Source organism: Danaus plexippus (genome assembly GCF_018135715.1).
Source record: "Danaus plexippus chromosome 18 unlocalized genomic scaffold, MEX_DaPlex mxdp_20, whole genome shotgun sequence".
NCBI lineage: Eukaryota > Metazoa > Arthropoda > Insecta > Lepidoptera > Nymphalidae > Danaus > Danaus plexippus.
In genome coordinates, this window is record NW_026869853.1 from 3,552,173 (window position 1) to 3,574,328 (window position 22,156).

General features: G+C 39.5%; 1 protein-coding gene and 1 long non-coding RNA gene across 2 annotated transcripts in view; one reads left to right on the plus strand and one right to left on the minus strand.

Annotated features, from left to right (window-relative positions):
* Positions 1-21,019, plus strand: part of LOC116773185 (myosin-I heavy chain) — a 46,996-nt gene extending 25,977 nt beyond the window's left edge. The window contains exons 3-39 of the mRNA XM_061528435.1: positions 3,051-3,172; positions 3,773-3,835; positions 4,855-4,944; positions 5,109-5,268; positions 5,845-6,035; positions 6,194-6,415; positions 6,567-6,731; positions 7,149-7,391; positions 7,464-7,589; positions 7,664-7,924; positions 7,996-8,129; positions 8,442-8,648; positions 9,667-9,808; positions 9,889-10,121; positions 10,193-10,424; positions 10,512-10,917; positions 11,113-11,290; positions 11,516-11,672; positions 12,177-12,330; positions 12,462-12,616; positions 12,688-12,816; positions 13,202-13,480; positions 13,659-13,894; positions 14,077-14,215; positions 14,541-14,717; positions 14,848-14,995; positions 15,104-15,275; positions 15,548-15,799; positions 16,139-16,307; positions 16,642-16,827; positions 17,131-17,316; positions 17,683-17,890; positions 18,244-18,376; positions 18,575-18,710; positions 19,076-19,318; positions 19,648-19,851; positions 20,782-21,019. Of these exons, the coding sequence (XP_061384419.1) occupies positions 3,056-3,172; positions 3,773-3,835; positions 4,855-4,944; positions 5,109-5,268; positions 5,845-6,035; positions 6,194-6,415; positions 6,567-6,731; positions 7,149-7,391; positions 7,464-7,589; positions 7,664-7,924; positions 7,996-8,129; positions 8,442-8,648; positions 9,667-9,808; positions 9,889-10,121; positions 10,193-10,424; positions 10,512-10,917; positions 11,113-11,290; positions 11,516-11,672; positions 12,177-12,330; positions 12,462-12,616; positions 12,688-12,816; positions 13,202-13,480; positions 13,659-13,894; positions 14,077-14,215; positions 14,541-14,717; positions 14,848-14,995; positions 15,104-15,275; positions 15,548-15,799; positions 16,139-16,307; positions 16,642-16,827; positions 17,131-17,316; positions 17,683-17,890; positions 18,244-18,376; positions 18,575-18,710; positions 19,076-19,318; positions 19,648-19,851; positions 20,782-20,874 (6,726 nt within the window). The 5' untranslated portion in view covers positions 3,051-3,055 and the 3' untranslated portion in view covers positions 20,875-21,019. The remainder of the gene's footprint in view (positions 1-3,050; positions 3,173-3,772; positions 3,836-4,854; positions 4,945-5,108; positions 5,269-5,844; positions 6,036-6,193; positions 6,416-6,566; positions 6,732-7,148; positions 7,392-7,463; positions 7,590-7,663; positions 7,925-7,995; positions 8,130-8,441; positions 8,649-9,666; positions 9,809-9,888; positions 10,122-10,192; positions 10,425-10,511; positions 10,918-11,112; positions 11,291-11,515; positions 11,673-12,176; positions 12,331-12,461; positions 12,617-12,687; positions 12,817-13,201; positions 13,481-13,658; positions 13,895-14,076; positions 14,216-14,540; positions 14,718-14,847; positions 14,996-15,103; positions 15,276-15,547; positions 15,800-16,138; positions 16,308-16,641; positions 16,828-17,130; positions 17,317-17,682; positions 17,891-18,243; positions 18,377-18,574; positions 18,711-19,075; positions 19,319-19,647; positions 19,852-20,781) is intronic.
* LOC133320337 (uncharacterized) lies at positions 5,149-6,611 on the minus strand. Its single transcript, XR_009753723.1, has 3 exons — positions 6,529-6,611; positions 5,843-6,388; positions 5,149-5,274 (listed from the first exon to the last, which is right to left on the minus strand). It is a non-coding gene; the product is annotated as an uncharacterized LOC133320337 (long non-coding RNA).
* Positions 21,020-22,156: the final 1,137 nt, after the last annotated feature.

Sequence of the window (22,156 nt, forward strand, 5' to 3'; positions counted from 1 at the left end):
AATTATAATAATACTTTGTAATTTTATATAAATAGAAATCAAAACACGGACGCTTAAAACATTAGACGTATCAATGGTTGCAAGAACGACTTAAATTTTTTCCACAACGTGAATTTCCTGGAAATGTCTCTTTGTGTGTTAATAGCTGTTATGCGCAACGATTATTGTTCCCCTAATTAATGGCAAGACATCACACGAACATCACATTGTTGCTGACAAATAATACTACTTTCTCTCGTATAGAAATATTATACATGGAATTAATTAAACACATATTTTAACCTGATTATAATTGGTCAAAATTGTAAGTTCAAATTCATAGACCTAGGGTGATACCCGCAGTGGTTCACCTGATTTGAAGAGGGTAGTAATGCTCATCACCTCCTGGTATTTGATCTTTATGGTAATCGCACGTCAAATTCAATTCGTTTGAACGATTTTATCTTCAACCGAGATAAACGTTCAGATCTGTTTGACTTGAAGGCTTTTAGGTGAAATAAAATACATTTTCTGTGACGTCATATTTTTAATTTGCCATTCTTGGTATTCTGTAACATTTAAACGTTATTATTAGGATTTTAAATAGTTATTCTATTAAAAATTTTACCGAAATAAGGTAAAAAATGTTTACTCCGATATCATTAATTAAAAACTCATTTTTATGTTGTACATGTAGTAGAAATTTAATGACTTATCATTTGTAAAAGTAGCATTATTTGCAAAGAATATTTGTATATTTTTTTAAACTAAGGCTCCATTCGCACTGGAATCGTGATATATTTTGCGAATGTCAACGTTTTGCAAAATATTTTATATGTTAAAATTTCTTGATATCGGAAGTGTTCATTACTCACACACGTGACGAATTATAAGTTATAAATAAATTACTAAAACATTCTAACTTATATAAAGGTATTTAAGGATACATTTGACATACGTTGGTATATTTCGATTATAAATTTTTAAAATAATCACAGTAATTGGTACACTAACCTTGACCGTCGACGAAGCTGCGGGAAGCGGCTGGTAAGGCAATTTATAATGCACATGCAATTCAAATAAATCGTAAACAGCGTTGCAACTCACATATGGACATATTATATGCAAATATTTCCTGTACACTGTATGTACAGTGTCCATAGGAGGAATAATAACGAGAAGTGTTATCAAGCACTCCATTTAAACAAAGTGAAATATGACTTATTTAAACTCGATAATAAGGAAATCAGTTCATCCAGTATTGGAAGCTGTCCAAGGAACAGATTAAAGTGGGTTTTCTTAAAATGATTCATTCCAACGCAGAGATTAATTCGTAAATTTGAATTTGTGTACCCAAATCTATTGCTTTTTTTGTTGTTGTCTGTTGTAAATCGAGTTGTTCGAATTACCATAACGAAACTTTTAGATACATTCACTTGCCAAATAGTAATACTAATGGGAAAAAGGAAGATAATGCCATTTTCAAGGAGGACAAGTCCAAATTTTGCTAATAAAAACATTGCAATTAAAATGAAAACAAGTAACAATATGTATTACGTATTCTAAATTATTATTACTAACAGTATACAATAAGCCCTCAGCCTGAACGGTAAACCTTTGTCATATCTAAATCAAACAATCCGTTCACTAAACAAAAGTTCCTCTTTATAGTGTTTGCATAATAAACATATGTACCAATTTTTGTATAGACCATACAACAAGCAAAGTCGCGGCGACGAACGGGTGTGACGTATTTATCAGCGAGTGACATTTCCGCTCATATCTCCAGTCGCCTCAAGGGCTATTACGCGTCATTTGATGTCTCTCAGATGTCGCGCTAGCACTGAGCATTATTATCAGCGAGGTTGACGAACTGTCCACCTGATGGTACCTTCTTAAACAAATATGTCCATTGTACTTTAATACCGGTCATATATAAAATAAACAACAAATTACAATGATATTAATAAAAACGTAATTCATATTTCGTTGCCAAAGAACTAGAACGTTAAAAGCAATTTGTATTATATTTCTGTAGGGACGTTCTTAATAAGACTTATACAAGGGAACTTATTAAATTACTCGACAGAGAAATTTCAGACAGATAATACTTTGAAATTAATTATAAAAAAAATGTTTACTTTTCGATATCCTATTAGAAATAAAAGATTTGTTTATACAGCGATCAAACGAGATATCATGATAGATGGTAATAGCACCCCTCTACACACTGAGGTATTTATTCATTATTGTTAGGGCAGTTGATTATAAATCATTTTACGAGTATATCACATAATGTTATTGCATATATTTCATTGTTTTCATTGCGTAATAACTAACTGTTTGCAACTTTTTGTGAATCTAATATACTATATGCAATTAATTTCATCTTATACTTAGGATAATTCAAATAATATTTAGGTTAATACCGAACGCTGTTATTATAATAAGTTGTGTGAAAAAACCCATTCCACGCCTTTGACTGGATCACAATATTTTGATGATATCAAAGATTTTAGAGTGTTTTAAATAAAACTGACATTATCAGATGTACCACGCCTTTTTTTATTATTTTAAAACTACATACTTAACAACTACCGACGTTTCGGTTACTTTGCAGCAACCGTTATCCCAAGCAGACGAGATGAAAATGTCTAACAAATAATAAAATATTTTGATTTTTTTTTTGAGATATTTTTAACATATATCACTTTACTACAACACATTATAGTAGGTTTAATAATACAGTATTAAATTTACATTTTAAATAATTTAAAAAAAAACATAAATAACTTTCGTGATTACTATCTATTGAGGTTAATGCCTTGTTTACCCCGCAGCGTTAAACCATCGCGACCTTCATATGTATATTTTCAATATCAATATAAACAGCAAAACTAATCTAAGCATTTACAAACTATAAGGTAACAATATTTAAGGCTTACACATATACACTCATAGGCTTATTACATTGATTAATGACGTCACAGTTACAGGTGATCCTGTGAGTGTTTGTTGTAAGAAGTATCTAATATAATGATATATATGTATATATATGTTTTTATTTCCAGTAACAATGGAAGAGCGTGAGCCGAAGGGCCCCGGCGTGCCCGATATGACTATGATGCCGCAGATCACAGAACTGGCGATCAACGATAACCTCAAGCGGCGCTACATACACGACCTTATATACGTATCCTTTACACACAACAAATTTAGTTTTAAGTTACGACAATTAAGAAGAAAGTTCTTCTTCATTCTATACTTCAGTTTTTGAAGAAAGAGGGTTGTAAATCATAACGAATAAAACAGTTTAAAGTTTATATATATATACGTACATACCCTCGGTACATAATAATTTAAAAAGAAAATTATTCTCGATATAATTATTTCTGGCACAACGCTTCTATAACTCACGAAGCCCTGATTAAAACGCCCCCATAGACGTGTTTTAATGAAATAGAATAAAAAAGATATGCAATGCAGTTGATTCAGAGTTGCGTATATGAAAATGGTGATTATACTGTGATCAGATAAAAGCTATCTGTCCATAATTGGAATTTAGCGATTTTTATTAAGAACAAAAAGTTTGCTCTTTTGTTTATTGTTATTATTAAACAGTTATATTTTGCAACATAAAAAAAACCACTTTAATTGAGTTCTTTCTGAGGTCCAGATGTTTTGAGCTACATGGAAGTTAATCTTGCAATGTATAAAATACGAATGTAATTTTGCATACAAACGTGTTGTGCATTTTTTTAATGATTATTTATACTTCCTATACAATAAACAGACGTACACAGGTTCGATTCTAGTCGCAGTGAATCCGTACAAGGAGTTAGGATGCTACAACATGGTGAGTTGCTAAGCTGATTAGTGTTTCACCCTAATTCAACGTTTAAAAAACCATTAAGTGTAAGGCGATTAGTTTAAGTTAGTTTACGCCGTCTGGATCATCTATTTCAGATAATGTTTTCATTATTATATCAACACTTTCATGTAAAATTCATGTATGAATCTTTACCTAAGCTTTACCTTAGAACTTAGTTGGTTAACGAAAACTATAGCCATATTATCCGTGAATCAAACCGTCGATAAAAAATGTGTAACAAAATAGTGTTATTAATTATTTGAACATAAAATGAGTTATAACTCAATGCTTTATATTTAACAAAAATTCAAGAGGAAATGGCGTCACTGCATAAAAGAAATGAGAGTTTGCAACAGATACCCGTTCATACTTTCAAGCGTTTCCTTTAAACTAAATCACTTTCATCTGAATAATCATACATTATCGTGGGAGTACATTTACCACGCATGAGAACACGACGCACGTCTGTTACTATTGTTAAAAACTAATTACTGGAACAGGAAGATGACTGTTCAGTAAAACAAGCATCGGTGCGTCAATTTAGAAAGGGGATCACCCCTTTTTTATTAGGGGTTCAGGCTAGTTCCAAAGGCTTAAACGCTAACAGCGTAATGCCAGTGAAAGTCAATGACTTTGACTTACGACTGAAAATTACGCTTGATTGAAAACCCATAAACATGTCTTTTCCAATTGGCTCTACTTCAACTAAATTGCAAGCCCTTATATAGTTACTACGGTGGTATAAGAAGTATTAAGGGACATTACAATTTCATTAGATTTTTCTGGCCCTCTTCCCATGTCAACAGCAAATTCGTCCCTCTAAATGACTAGTGAGTAGGGAATACTTCGTTAATGTGTTCCTCAGTAATTTCATGAAGTATGTATCAAGCGATGGAAGATAAATGGAACAAAAACAAATTATATATTACAATGATAGACAGTTAGAGATAATAATTCAGTAAATTTAGCAAAACAGTTAAATTAATCGTGACAAATGACTGCAGGAGGATATGCAAAATTTCCGAGGCAAAGCCTTCGGGACTCTCCCACCCCACGTGTTCGCTCTCGCCGAGTCCGCCTATAGTTCACTCCAGGTAATTAACAAGCAACTTTTTGCATCGGTAGACGATCTCATTTCTATCTATTTAAGGTTATTCATAGAGTTTTGCAATTGATTAGTTGTGGTAAAATCACTACACTTTAAACATCAGTAGACTAAAAATAAAAAGTTAATACATGGATTCTGTATATGACACAGAATGGCGAAAAGAACCAATCCGTAGTTATATCTGGGGAGAGCGGTGCTGGTAAGACGGAGACCACAAAGCTGATCTTGCAGTACCTGTGCGCGGCGGGGGGGCAGGCATCATGGGCTGAACAACAGATTCTCGAAGCTAACACTGTATTAGAGGCTTTTGGTGAGTCTGTAAAAGAAACAATCGACTATAACCTTATAACATATTCTCTATTCGAAGATAATTCACTTAACCGAATGTAATGAAAGAAAATAACATAATTGAAATATCATAAATTCAGTTAATAGTAAATCCAATTTTATAGCGAGCCATCCTCATGTAACTCGGTTAGAAGATATAAAGTCGTGAAGCTTCTATTGCATTTTCATCTCGGGCTCCACTGAACTAAATATAATTACATTCGCTAGGACTCTCGGTTACGGGGCAATGCGCCTTCAAATGAATTTCGTCCCTAAAGGCTTTCAGTTTTGTTTTTATGGCGCCTCGGTAATTGTGCAGTATTTAATTATGAAAACAATGTTGAATGTTAGGAGTTTTATTTAACTTTTTGTTATTCTAGCGTTTTCTTGTCTTACTTTTTCTTTTGAGTCCAAGAATGACAACAAAAGTTAGTCCATTAGTAAACAGAATAGACGGAACAATAGCTTTAAAAAATGTTCCGTAACAAAAGCTTACATTTTGTGCTTAGGTTGTTTCTGAACTATTGTTTTAAAACGTTCTTAAAAAATCCACTTACAGGTAATGCTAAGACCGTGCGGAACGACAATTCGTCCCGGTTTGGGAAGTTTGTTGAGGTAAGGCTTGATCATCGGGGCGGCATCAGGGGCGCAGTCCTCAGAGACTTTCTGCTGGAACGAGCTAGGATCACGGGACCGGCTCCCAGAGAGACCAACTACCATGTGTTCTATCAACTCGTCGAAGGTGCCAAGGTTAGTTGATAGATAGTGAAACATTTTTCAAGGAAGCATATGCATAAATTGAACTTATGGGAACTGCAGTTATTACCTTATACATTATTTTGATATTGATATAGTAAAACTCGAGCAGGCAAACATAAAAAATCGTTCACTGTATAAAATTTGTCCAGCACAACGCAGAACTCCGCAACACATTGCGTCTCCGAGACGACGTCCAGTTCAAGTACTTGAGGCCAGAAGATGAAGAGGCCCGCCGCGGTCGAGTCGGCGAACAGGGGAAGCTGGAGGCGCTGCAGCTTGCACTCACTGTACTACAGGTCCCGCCACACATGTGCGAGGGTCTGTTCAAAGTACTTGCTGCCGTGCTGTGGTTAGGAAATATACAATTCCAAGTGAGTTAACTTTGATACTGTGTAAACATTTCTATTATATGGATTTTAATAATACTACAGTTATAAAGATTCCAAGCCCAAATATGATAAGTTATGAATTTTTCAATACTAACCTGTTTAAAGAACCTACAATGTAAATTATTTGTTGTAGGATGTGGACGGTGAACGCACGACCCTAGCGCCCGAAGACTCGGAGGCGGTGGACGCGGTCGCCAGCCTGCTAGGGCTGGCACCACCCACCGCCCAACGAGTGCTGTTAGAGAGACAGATCAATGTTAGAGGAAATGTCACAGACATACCGCTACGATTACATGAGGTCAGTGACTTATGAAAGATATTAAATTAATACGAACAATAGATATTTGTGGTAGTCCTAAATTTCAATTCTGGTCATATGGAGAGAAATATTATGTAGGAAATTCATGATATCTAAGATTTTCCTAGACCTTATTTAAATAAAGCCACGTTCCACAGATATACTACGCGATTTATTATATCACATTATACTTGACGTTTGGCTATTTTTCAACAACTGTGTTAACGGACAGACGAGATATTGAAAACTCCTCAAATTCCCATCCAAACATGGAGTTGACATTAATTACTTTGTACCTAGATAAAATAGACTTTGTGACGATGTATAATTGCTTTATCTTGATACAGGCGTTTACGTTCAGAAGAAAATACAGTCTCACGTCAAAATTGCCGTCTGACGTCACAACTTCCTTTGCAGGCAAGAGAGAACCGTCACGCAATGGCCCGTGCGTTGTACTCACGTACGTTCGCATGGCTCGTCCGTCACGTGAACAGCTGTTCAGCGCCAGGCCGAGAGGCACGGCGAGCACTGGGGGTCCTCGACATTTTCGGCTTCGAGAACTTCGCATCCAACTCCTTAGAACAACTTTGCATCAACTACGCCAACGAGAAATTACATATGTTCTTCAATAATTACGTCTTCGCGCTTGAGCAGGAAATTGTAAGACACTTTCTGAAAAACAGCACAATGAAAGATTTGTCACAGCATTACATTGTGTTTTTTGTATTCCAGTATCGTCAAGAAGGAATTAAATATAACCAAATTCAATTCACGGACAACGCGGTCTGCCTGGAGCTGTTAGAGAAACCGCCTAGGAGTCTGCTGAAGCTGCTCAGCGAACAGTGCCATATGCCAAAGGTTATTATCGCGACAATTTCTTTTATACGGAACCATACAATTATTTGTATTAAAAATTTCATCTTTCAAATCAGGGATCGGACGGTGCTTATCTCACGAACATACAAGGCGAATTCGGTGATCACCAGAGTTTTGTGAAAGGATCGCGGAGGAAATGGGAGGAGGAATTTGGAGTGCAACACTACGCTGGCACAGTGACGTACAGTGTTCACGGATTTGTCGATAAAAATAGAGACACGCAGCAGGACGCGTTTATCGATCATTTGAGTCGGTCCGCCAATCCCTTTGTTAGAGAACTAGCTGATTACGTGCAAGACTTAGCGCCACCTGGACATGTGAGTACAAATTTAACTTGCAACCACCAGTTTTAAGTCTGACAAGCCTCTAACTGAATTATCTTTTCCAGGATATATCCCTTTCAAGCCCAGGATCAACCAGCACAACTCAGAGAGGTACTTCGAAAGGCCGACCCACGGTTGTCGATACATTCAGAGCTCAATTACAGTCATTAGTCGATATGTTACAAGCTACTGACGTGTGGTAAGTCACTATTCAACTTTCAACTGGCAATTAAACTAAGGTTTTAGTACCAAATATAGTAATGAAGTTCTAATTTGACCCAAACTAGCATTTTTATTTATTATTAGCCAAAGACCGCTAAGCCTGGAGATAATTATATATGTGACTGTGTCTTCCAATAAGAACCACACAATATTATACAACTGAGAAAATAGGAACTATTAAGCATTTTAGAAAGATTTATTTAGAAATGATAGGATGAAAACTAAAAACAAAAGAAATACTTATCAGTTGTCGCGTTTCGTATAAATGGTTTCTATTTTCTTTAAACAGGTACGTCCGCTGCATAAAGCCCAATGAGAACAAGGTGGCTGGCAAATACAACGACCAGCTGGTCCTGGAGCAGCTGAGGTACCTGGGTATGAACGAAATCGTTCGTATCCGTCGGGACGGCTTCCCTGTTCACCTTCCTACGCCGCTATTCGGGGCCCGGTACAGATGTCTCCTGCCCCATCCCAGACCGGCGACACCGCTCACCAAGTATGCATATATCAAATTCTTTGCGTCACAATACTGGAGACTTTTGTACTACTAAATAATAAATTACCAATTAAGCTGAAATTATCACTGGTTTACGCAAATAGTATGGTTGTCTACATTAAAATGAGGCGCCCCACTACTGTATTTACACACACACACACACAAAATGTACGCAATACACAGAACAATGTAGCTGTGATTGGTCATTCAGTCGTTAGTTAGACACAAACGTAAGAGCACGCATCGTTCGATCGCAAAGGTACCGTCAGCATGTCAACTAAAAAGAAACAGAAAAACAATATTTTGACATGGACAAGGAATTCATTGTGAATGTTAACGATGCTGATTCCGATGAAAGGGGCTATATTGAGTTGAGCGAATAGTCATTATAAAATAGTTTAATCGAACTAAATTTTTTACTGCCATATTAACTGAGATTAATTGATAATTTAAATTATTTTTAATCGTTATATAAAATTGTATTGAACTGTACAATAGATACTTCGAAAAAAACTCAGGTCTCTCTAAATATTTAAAAACTTAAATCAATAATTTAAATTTTATTTTATATTTTGATTTACAAAAACTACGAAATCATTAATTAAAAATAAGTCATTAAATCTTTGAATTATATTTCTTTGCAGACCGTACTTGCTAAAAAGTGTTAGTTTTACAATTTGTTGTCCAACTTATCATAATTGTCTAAACATGCGAGAAAGAGGACGTCTTGTTCCCGCGCTAGCGCTGCTCCTTGTATTTAACATTATAGGATGTATCACGCGACTAGTCCAGCGATATGTTGGCATACAAGTCACAGTTTACTAAACAGTCGACGCTCCAACACATACAATCGTTTACCATAAATATTTGCACTAACACATCTAAATCAAATAAAAAAGGAGTGGGGCGCGTCATTTTAGTTTAGACAATATATACACTGCCACTAAGAAACAGATATCTAGTTAATGCTGAGCCGAGCTTAGAGACTTTTTTAGCGAAACTAAAGAAAAATTTACAGGGACATAATGGCGTTGGTTGATGCACCCGATGACGATTGGCAAATAGGACACACAAAGATATTCATGAGGAGTTCCGTTCATGGTCCGCTTGAAGCTAGAAGGACGGCACTACTGCATAAGTCGGCGCTATTGATACAAAAGGTAACAAGTTTCAGCCAGATTGATAGTCAGCCAGAAACTTATTTCACAAAAAATATGTACTAATTACTTTGTCTCCTCAGTGGTACAAGGGATCGATCAAACGCCGTCAGTACCTGCAGTGGCGTCGCGCGGCCGTAGTACTCCAAGCCGCTTGGCGAGGATGGTTCGAGCGGGCGGCCTTCCTGAGGTTGCGTAGGGCCGCACTCACGCTGCAGAGGCACCTTAGAGGGGCCTTCGCCAGGGAAGTGGCTGCAGCGTTACGAGAGATGAAGATGGTTAACCAGGAGATCAAGCTGAGAGAAGAAAGGAATAGGTATTACATGTCAATATTATGTCTTAGTAATAAATTTCTTGTATATTTTTTAACTATATAATTGTACCCAGTATGGTAGAAAAAGCAGCTGCAGAACGCGCTGAACTCGAAAACATGGCGGACCATCTGCGTGGTATACCTTGTAACCCTCGCGCCGAGTCCGTCAACCTAGATAACCTGTTCGACTTCCTGGCTGATGTACCAGCGCAGAGAGGCGCTCCGGATGGCCAACCAGATCACCAACCCTCCATCGCTGAAATCGGAGACTGCATGGAGCGACTGGCTGATGATCTCAATCATGAGGTAACAAATATTTTACGTCATAAATCATATAAAACATTCGATCGAGTATGTCTTTTGAAACAGGTTCAACTTCGTAATTTATTTCAGTTGGAGACGGTGCTAGCGGAAGAAATGATCGAACTCAACAAAGCCCACACGGAAGCCCAACGCAAACCTGACGGAGCGCCGTCTGAATCTATCCCACCGCCTACATCGCTGGCTCTCACATCTATCCTGCATCCCGCGACTCCTGTCACACCCAACCCGCTGACAAACGGCGTGTCCAATGGCATGTCGCCGGTGACTCTGTCGTCATCAATAACCAATGGGCTGTCTCCGACTCACGAGATGACGTCATCGCTCACCAATGGTGACGTGATGTCGTCCTCTCTAGTGATGCCACCGCCACCATCGATAGAGCCCAGCGTTGAAGACTCCCCGGTGTTCCCACCACCTCCTTCGTGTTCTCTTCCAGAACCAGCTGGACCACCGCCGCCACCACCTTTAATCAAAGGTATTCTATATCTTTGTATATTTTTCAAGGATATCTTCTATAAACATATCACATTCGGGTACACTGCTCCGTCACTTACATATGTACGTGGCATTTTTAAACCTCTTCAAGTTAATCATTATATACACTGATAATATTTAACCAACGAATTATCTGCCTCCTTTTGAAAGAAAATAAATTATCTGATGTTCACAGATACAACCCCACCAGAACTAACCAACGGGATAATACCAAACGGAAAAGTCTCCATAATAAAAGACAAGGAGCCTATATACGAATCGGTGATACCAAGGCCCAACACGGACCCGTCCCTAGTGACGTCACCACCACCACCACCACCGCCGCCACCAGGACACCCGCCGTCAGATAATGGGTAAGAAATGTACATGTCTAATCCATGTATTATTTTTTTTTTGGTTTCGAGTTATACAACATAACCTCAAAACAATTCCTTTGGTATAGTAACTGTTCAATTAATAGTTATAAAGCTCTTTTGTCTAGAGTTATTTAATATGACAAAAAAAACTTCTTACAAGACAGTATAGTATGAGTAATTTAAAACCTAAATAATCTAATGTCTTCCTATGGTGTAATTCAGTTTCTCCCCATCGACCAAAAACTTGGATGATCAGAACGAAGCCCCGCTCCCGCCGTTACCGAGCAATGTGACGTCACCGGAAACAAATGACACCATTTCCCCAACACCCATGGACTCATGTACCAGCCCGCCGCCTGTACTGAATGGAGATTCAAATGTAAGTGATGAGACGAAACTACCCAGCAATCCATGGATTCACCGGACAGGGAGAGGATCTTCGACATTACCTGGGACTTGCGAGCCAGGTGTAGGTTTAAGGGGCCCCTAACTAACGCGCTTTAAACGCTCACCTCCACTGTCGATTCTCCCTTTTGTCACTAACCAAAGTACTTTATACGCAGTATCAAATTATTAGTTAATTACAATCAAAGATCACACTGATCTGTCTTAACAAAAGCACTCGAAGCCTTCATGGTGGATCTAAACACAAACATTTCTCAGTTTTCGTCCAAGAATTAGACTCATCATGATGCTATTGACCTAAGTACAGTGTGGAAGATATGTAAATTCTGAATCGGAGAACGTTCTACAGAATAAAAGTTCGCCATCATAAATTTCTTTGAGTTTAAATTTTTAATGGCAACAAAAATAATATATTTTTTAAAATAATAACTTAAAAATAGTGTAATCTACACATTGTAACATACTGTAATGTTTTTAGAACTCTGAACGTAATGCCCGCCGTAAAGAACGAGTAGAGCGTCGCCTGCACCAGCTGGAGGCTCCTCCCACCAACGTGGAAGCGCCGGCGGATGGAAACGATCTCACGGAGTTCGCTAAGATGTACTTCAACGATCACCCGCGGTCACCAGAAGGTTTGTCTCGTCCAGAAATTAGTAAAAAATAAATAAGAACATTAATTTACAAGTACCCCCCAAAATGTGCACAAAGTATTTTATTTTTAATAAATTTACAACATTATATATATAAACCTCTTTAAATCTAGGCACAATAATGGCAACCCTAACGCGTAAGAGCAAGTCTATGGAGCTGTTGACTAAAGAGGAAATGATAACGTATCACAAAGGAAACAACATTCCGACATCACACATACAACTACACGACCCCGACAGCGTCACCGCAGCTGTTAATATATTCAGAGTGAGTTGATCACACGAATAAAACGTATTAAAATAATATACAGGTTGTTAAAATTACTCTGATTAATTCAGGACTTATGCCGGTACATGAGAGGCGAACTGACAGCAGAGAAGGAAACTCAAGTCATACAATCCATAATAGGAAAAGGATTGGAGAGGGAGGAGCTGCGGGACGAGATACTGGTTCAGTGTGTGCGTCAGGTGAGCTGATGACTTAGGACACTGTTGGATATTCGTATTTAGAACTCGTGTCTGTGCGGGATCCCGTCCGAGTATTCGAAAATGACGTTAGAAAGAACTTATTAGTGTACGTAATACTTGAAAGTCAGATCAAAGAATAACAGCGCCATCTAGTGTGTGACGTCACCGCGCACAGAATGTAATTATTATTCTTTATCAATTTGAACAGCGCGAAACTTCGGGCTTCAAGATATATGTGATTCTGATGTATAAACTACATTACTGAGAAGAGCATTTCAAATCCTCTTAGAAAATGTTATGTGAAAGCACAACGAACGTGTATAAATTCTCGTAAACTTTTAATTTATAATATTAATGGGTTTAACTTTGTTTTATTGTTCCATAGATCACAGAATGTCCGGTAGAGGAGTGGGCGGAGCGTGTGTGGCTGATTCTTTGTCTGTGCGCGGTGGCCTGGCAGCCTAGCCGCGGCCTGGCTCGCTACTACTGCTGCTGGCTGAGAGCGCGGGCGAGACCTGTGACTTCACCGGCTTCCACTGGCTCAGTGACTTCAGTGGCGTCGGTGACGAGCACCGCAAGGGCTGCCCACTGTGCTCAGTGGTGCCTCGACAACTGCAGGGGTGCCGCGCCTAGACAACTACCGCCCAGTACTGTGGAGATTGCTGTGAGTTTGATAAAACAATACATTTATATAAACACAATTGTATGGATTTTTATGAAAGTATATTAAAAAAAATAAAAAATATATATATATATGTTTCAGTTTTCGCTTAGTTATAAAGTATAAGGACACAGAACAAACGTAAGTACCTATATAACATTGTTTGTTTGTATCGTTCCAGGCTATGCGTCGTCTCGGCACAATAGTCTGCAGGTTCTTCTTCCTAGACGGTCGCACGAAGGCGATCGACGTGCACCCCGCAGACACGGCTGCCGCGGCCGCAGCTCGCCTCGCCGACAAGCTGGGTCTGGCGCCACCAGCTCGAGCTGGCTGGGCCGTGTACCAGCAACGCGCCGGTACTGAGGAACATGTACGGGCCACGCAGTATCTGTATGATGTCATCGCTGCTTGGGAAATGTAAGAATACATACACAAAATATTACAGTGATTTTATTAGTTCACATTGAAAGTCTATATTAATTAACGCAATGACTAAAATAATATATTTTACAATAATTTCTATGAGTCTCCAATATGAATAAAAAATATAAAGTTCACATATTAAAAAAATGTATTTATACACTAACTAATTTTATCAGGCAACAAGGACCGGGGGGTGGCTCGGCGGACAACCGGTTCGTGTTCAAGAGACGATTGTTCCGCGGCGGGCGAGAACTGCCCCACGACCCCGTCGAAGTAGCCTTGTTATACGCGCAGGCGGTCCACAGCGTTGTTAAGGTACCGCCACCAAGCCACATTATATCCAAGATCTTTATAGATAATGCAAATTTAAATATAACTGTAGACTGTATACTGTATACTGTAACTGTATACAGTATACAGTCTAAAGTTATACAGTCTATAGTCTAAGTGTAACTGTGTACTGTAGAATTAATTAAAGTAAAATATATGGCACATACAATTGAATTAATATTAAAGCGATGTGGACCAAAATAATTGAAGTAGATTGGAAAGATCTCGGTTGCTTCATAATTACTTAACTTAAAGTATACCAAAATTCTTATTGAGGTGCGACTAACATGAATTTTTTTTTGACCCGTAGTTGGACGAGTTCCCGGTATCAGAAAAGGTGGCGCTCCAACTGGCGGGACTTCAGGCTCAGGTGTCGCTAGGGGAGCCCCCGCCGAGCCCCCCGCCGCCACACACGAGGGCCTACTACTCACACCCGGACCAGTTCCTTCCACCGCGGATCGCTAAACAACGAGCGTCCCATCAATGGGTCCGTGTAGAACCAATCCGTGTCTTAATATAATGAAGGAAATAAAATTTCAATGCATTATATTCTCATTTAAAAGAATTCTAGCATTCAAACATTTTTATCCAATTCTCATGATGAAATATCTTTGCAGGCTACGATACTGGCCCAAGCCCATCGTCAGTACGGCGCAGGCAGAGCTGAGCTGACGGCGAAGGCCTTGTATCTGTCGTGTGTAATGCAATATCCGCTTTACGGAGTCACACTGTTTCCTGTCACCTATAAGGGTTATTGGGCACATGGTGGGTAACGTCCGACATAAACAGCAAAAAATATATATATTTATTTTACTTATTTTTATTAAATTTATATAAGTTTTAATAAATAAATCATTATAATAATATGTTCAGGTCCGAACGTACTTCTGGGGGTGGGTGCGGAGGGCGTGGTGCTGGTGAGACCCGCTGACAAAGTGGTGCTGGCGGAGTATCCTTACACCAACATAGCCGCCATACTGATGGATCCCGTCGACAACGGACTCACCCTGAGCTTGACGCACCACGGCCAGCACGATGGACTCAGGTACAAGACAATACTTGACATTATATATATATATATATATATACCACTTATATAATAATTGATTATTTCTCACCTAGCTGCTGTACTGGTTATTTTTTAATTTTTGTGTTGCCAACATGTATACTTTGCTTTCCATAAAAAAATCCCGTTAATTCCTTAATACATTCCATATCAACAATACATTTCCTTTAAACCGCCATTCCTCACTATCTTGAGATAGATGGATACGGTTAATTATGTCATCCAATCTGACACAATCGTATACACTCCAGGTGTATAGTCCTGGAGTGTAACCAGAAGTCGCAGAAGGCGGAGGCGGCGTGGTTGATGGCGGCGTACAGTCCGGCCCTGGGCGGAGGGCTGGCCGAGGAGGCGCCGCGCCGTGCCCCGCCGGCTGCCGAGCGAGCGCGTCTTGCCGCGGCGCTGCGGGCCGCGCGCCGAGCGCTCGTCGACTCCGCGCTGCTTAGGCGACCGCAGGACATCGCGCCTGGTGCTGCTGGTTTCCTTAGGAACACGCTCAGGAGGTGAAAATACATCAAACCATATAAAATTTGGTACTTAATCATCATGTAGGACAAATTGGTTATTTTTATACAGTGTTAGACTGACTCGAGTCAAGGCCTGAGGCCCGAGGGTGCATTATACATTAATTATTTTTCAAGCAACCATGCAGGCTCCTTCCGTACACATTCAGTACCGTTAGTTTGGACAAAAATATATCACACAAATAAATGTAAAATTTTTTGAGAAAAATTAACCCTTTACAAGTATCTGTCCTGAATACAGGAAAACTCAAGTTTACCAAAACACTTTAAGCATCTGATAAAGAATTTTTTTTTGATATATTATCTATGTTTCCACAGATTAAGTAAGCACAGACTAGAGCGTGTCAGACTGGACCTGAGTGCGGATGGTCAGGGCGAGTGTTACAAGGGTTTCCCGCCCTCTTACTGGACCTGGGCCCGCAGTCTCCCACACTCACTCACTAAGCTCAATGAAGCCGAGGAGGTCGCCGCCATGCAGATATTCAAGGTAACAACAACAATCTTACTCTTACTAAATCGTAAATAAGTCATTTTATATCAACATGTAAACACAATTCTATACTACATATATATATAGGGTTTTTTTAATTCATTTAAACATAATTCTTAACACGTCTTTAAAATCTACGTGTTAAAGTTCAAGATATAAATTAACATTCTTCAAATGTCTGCAGTGAAGAGTGCTTAAATGATAAAACTTTTATTTTTTACGTATCTGCATCAACATTGATATTGGCAGAATAAACTGTGCAAGTTGTCATGTATGACAGACAAAAAAAATAATTAAAATATAAGGTATTATATCATATATATCCTTACAGGATATAATGAGTCACGCTGGTCTGAGCAGCAACACCGGCAGCACGTCCAGTCTCGCCACCAACAGCAGTGTGGCGAGTCACGACAGCGACAGTGATGACCGCGTGTCGCTCGCTCAAGCGCTGCTGCAGCGCTGCCTGCAGAAAGACACGCTGCTGTGTGAGCTGTACGCACAGCTTATTAAACAGGTATTGAAACGGATACAGCTTTTAAACAGATCACAGATTAAATAATATATAATATTTTATTTCTAGTTTTACTGTTACGATGGTCGTTATTTTGTGTTGAAATTCAAAATCCTTGGCTACGGATCGCGCTGGGCCAACATTAATCACGCAATGAAACAAAGCCTCGTAAACTACAATAAAACCGTATACAGAAAAATGTGTGGAGAGATCATATTAAAAGTGGTCAATAATTGCTTTTGGTAAAAACCCACATAAAGTAAAACCTACGTACGGAGTATTAAATTTAATGTGTTTGTATTTCAGACAACTGAGCATCCCGAGCCTAGTTCTCGGGTGGCTGCGCGTCATTGGTCGCTGCTGTGTGCCGCAGTGGGGGCAGCACTGCCGCCTGCAAAGCCGCTGAGACGTGTGCTGCTCGCACACTTGCGGTACCGGGCCGCAGCGCTACATAATACTGAGGAGGGACGGTTCGCGCGGCGAGCCGAGCAGGTGACCACGTGTTACATGTCATAGGAATGCAGGGTTGAAGACAAGTAACGCCAGATGGCGTTACTTGTATGAGTGACTGAAACCTATTACTTTAATATAGTAATTGTAAATGATATTCATTCCAATATAAAGTTACGTCTTCCTATTAACTTAAAAAAATATATCCAACCTGTATTGAAGTCATTGTAGCTTCTACTTACAAGGTTATATTGAAGAGCAGACGGACAAAGCGTTGGAAGATCACTGATTATAATAATCAATTCTACACAAAGAGTGCTCTGTAATAACATTTTATTATAACATATTTAATCTCATATTATTAGTTTTATCCATCCGTCGTATATATTAATCCTATGTCACTTACAGGTGGCGCTAAGCATAGCCCAGGTGCCGCGTCGTCTAGCAGCACCTTCCAAGGAGGAGCTGCTGTGTGCCGCTGCCCGCCGGCCGATGCACGTGCGGGTGCTGTTGCTGGACGGGAAGCAGCACGGGCTGGTGTTCGGCCCCGCCGCCACCGCCGACCACCTCGTCGACATGCTCAGAGATAAGATCGGACTTAGCGACGCTGCTACTGGTATGTGTAACACTGACTGGGTATGGACATCGTCCGCATCAATTAATATATAAGAATACATATATATTAAAATGATGGCGGTCTAAGTTAATTCTTATTCCATTAGAAAATTTACAGTTAAAGTCCCATCAAAATCGCTCCAACCGTTTCAGAGAGTAGACGTAAGAAACAAACAAATAACAAATAAACATACATCAAGAAAAATACATATATTTTAATACATAGATTTACTCACTCATTACAAACAGATAATTTGTTTAGAATCTGATTTTAATATGTTTTAAATTGAATGCTGCTCACGTTTCTGAGTGACGCAATAAATATAATTTCTTTTAATGACACATCCGTTCCAGGTTACGCTCTGTACGAGGTGTGCGCCAACTCGAGCCCGGCGGGCGCGGGCGAGCGCGCACTGGCGGGGGCGGAGCGCGCGGGGGACGTGCTCGCACGGTGGGAGAAGGCCGGGGCTACGGCCGCCGCCTGCAGGTTAGTAAACACACGCACACACAAGATATATATACATACTTATATATATATATAGTCACTTATGGGTCTACTTGTCACTTATGGGTTCGTTTTGGCTGTGTCGTTGATGTAATACAATCACAACGTTATACCAGTGTTAATATTCCCATACAAAAGCCTATTAAGTGTGTAATTTCAATCACTGCTTCACGTGTCCAGGCTAGTGTTCAAGAAGCGCCTGTTCCTGGGCGAGCGTCCGCTGCACACGGCCTGCGTCGCTGAAATGGAGCTGCTGTACTATCAAGTACTACACGCTGTGAGACACGACCGGTTGCCCATCGAGACGGACGAGGCTGTTAGTGACGCTAAATATAATTACTATATATTTTATTGTTTATAGGAAAATAATTTTAAATATTTAATGAAAATTTAAATATTAAAAAAGGTTTTAACAATTTTATAATGCTGTGGTTTGTTCAATCGGACATGGACCTTTACAAAAACAAAAAACTGAGTTACCTATTTTTTTCAAATGGAGATAATATTCTTTATTAATTAATTAGTATGCATTAAGTTCATCCGAAGTAAAGAGCTGTTTGGATGTTATTCTATATGCACGATAGGCGGGAGACAATTTTGTTTTAAGGTACGCGAACTGTGAGAAGAAGTCAGAATAAGTGAATTATTAATGTTTTTTACTGTATAATCTGTGTTATCCAGGTGATGGTAGCAGCGCTTCACGCCCAGGTGGTGAAGGGTGACTGTCTGGGCGGCGGCGAGGAGTGTGCGGCGGCGGCGGGCGCGGTGCTGCCTCCCCGGTTGGCCGCGCCCGCTCTGCCCGCCCCCGCCCTCCGCCTACATCACCTGGCACTGCGCGGCACGGAACCCCACGCGGCCATGCAACGAGCCCTCACACTCGCCTCCTCCTGGCCGCTCACACGAGCCACAATCTTTGATGTCATGGTAACAGAAAATATTAATATTATATAATGTATGAAACGTCGTTGTATGGAATTTAGGACAGGTGTACACCATCTGACAATCCAATGTGTTAAAGGCTGCACGGTTAGTTGTCCAGAACGAGAACCCAGCAACTAGCGACCAGATTTTGAAAAATGTTACAGCAACACTTACTAACGGACGATAGAAGTATGGCTTAGTTAGCATTCATACTTTGTTATATATATATAACTTACTATAACTTTGATAATAGTGTTAAATAATATTAAAAATTTCAAAGTTGGCCATGTATCTGAATATTCCTTCATAGTGAATCCTTTATGTTAAACCAGCAATCGTTCACGTCCAACTGGCCGCGTGCGTTATGGCTGGCGGTGGACGCCCGCGGGCTGACCCTCCTGCGGCGGGGGGCGAGGGCGGCGTTGGTTTCACACGACCACTCACAGCTGCTTGCCGTGTCTCCAGCACCGAGGGCCCTCCTGCTGGTCACAAGAGCCGACAGGAAACACGCCAAGCTGGTGCTGTCTACAGATCAGGTGAGGAAGTCATAGTCTAATCTGAATTTGTGACCAGTTCCATGGGACTCAGAATTTCTTGTAGTATATTCTCATCTGTAGCTCGTGCAAAGTAGCAGAATTTGAGTGCTCGTCCTAAGAAATGAGGTCAGTGTTGTTTCTAGTTCCTGATAACTTAAGAGGTATCTCTATATACGATTTGCACTGATAAGAGACGATGAGATGAACTGATAAGAAAAGATGAAGGAGGTATGTTTACATGTCTGATGAGTCAGAGAGCCTTTCTGACCCTTTCCTCTCCCTCTTCCCCAATCAAGGGTGGCGACGCATCCACAAAACAATGTTGCGGATATCCATGGGCGACGATAACTAGCTCCATCAGGTAGGCCGGCCGCTCCTCTGCCCACTATAGCATAAAAAAATTGGGAAAGGACAGGACAATTGGTTAAATGTAGATTTCCTCGTGCACGAATGGAGTTAGCTCAGCGATTCTGACACTGTCACGGTGAGCTGCGGGTGATGACACTCGCTCGTGAATTAATTCTTGACTTTCATCACAATATTTCATCAATCTCAAAATATGATAATTCTATGTTACAAACTATGTACTACCTATTCTTATGGGATTTTAATAATTATCATTAGATATAAGTATGGTCAGTCCGCAGGACTCCAGCAAATAACGTTACTGAGAAATTCAATAGTAACTGTTTAAATATAAGAATTCACAATAGAAATAGACATTTACGCCTTATACAATTGAAAACTTGAGGCCATAGAATATATTTCAAAGTATATTTATTAAAAAATAATAAAAAAAAAATCGTATTTTTTATATTTTCTTAAATAAAGCTTTTTATTTGTTCGTTCTGTTCTACTCAGAACATTTTTGTATATTTTTACTGAACCGACCTTAATACCTTACATATAATATAATTCATGTGGACACAGGCGTACCAGATCGCCACCCTCATCAAGGACTACATAGAGGCTGTGCGCGGTCCCGTGTGCCCGGCAGTGGCGGCGCCCCCCGCAGCCTCCTGACACCCGCCCGCCTAGTGCCAATGCTTCCACGTCGCTCACTAGACAGGCCAGCGGACATCGCGACAGACAGACACGCACCGACGGCTTATATAACTAGTGTCGGTGAACCGGAGATCGATAGGTGAAGGGATAGGAGTAAATGTTGATATGAAGCAGATTCACCAGCTTCGAAACCAACGACCGTTGAATGGAAAATAAAAAAAACATCGAAAGTTATAGCCGGTAACATTTTTGGTGTCTCCGCTAGTTACCGATGAGCAGTGGCAAATTATGTAATAAAGATTAATTCAATATTAATCTGCGTTATTCGGATCGCACAGTTGGTGACATCTGCCTTCACATTCTCTTCTTAGTTAGCTAATCTCGAATCCGATCATACATTTACTTCAAGGAATTCTAGTGTTGGTCAGGAGTGCAAGGATGGACGTTTTAGAGTTGTTGGAAGACGGGGAAGCAAACTATAGCTACATTAAATTACCATAGTTCAGCAGTTTTAATCCATAGATAAAAGTATTCTATATTCCCTTCTATAGTAACTGGGCTTGTACATCACTATTCGGTATAGTTCAACAGCCCTAAGCCCATTGAATGTCTAAATGTTTAGTAGGATCACAAAATTATTAAAGTGTAAAAAAAATTCTAGCGTCAGTTGGTGTTACAAGCTCATGTTGGCAGTATTATAATTAATATAAAACGTGTTACTTAAAATTCATCAGTTTAGTACTAAATGTTAAAAATTGTTAAGATATATGCTATATATAGTGGTTGTAATTCAGTCTTATTCCCCCTCTCATATAGTGAGTCCTATCACGAATCCTGAAGGTGTAAGGTAAACGACTATTGTTCTTATCGAAATAAATTTAAATATCCGTTAATGTAGATAGACTAAGTCCCACCCCTTATCCTGATAGTTAGATTAAATATTCCATAGTCTATACCCACATGTTACTGTGTCATATCAAACCTTAATGGTTTCCTATACAAATCCTTCGCTTCTTCCTGTACTGTTGAGTACGTAGCAGAGTATATAGTTGTTTTGAAGTGTTTGCGGTTTGATGTTTATCCTAAAGTCTTGTGTTGTGCCTTGTCGAGCGAATGTCCACATGATATTGAACTGAGCCTATTGTGACATACACTTATAATTTGACATGAATTATATCAATCTAATCCTTATATCTTTTATTCATGGCTAAATATTCCACAAATACGGTGTGAATGAGGCCACAGAGTGAAGAGAAAAGGAAAAATCTTAATTATTTTCAATTATTAATACTTAGATGAC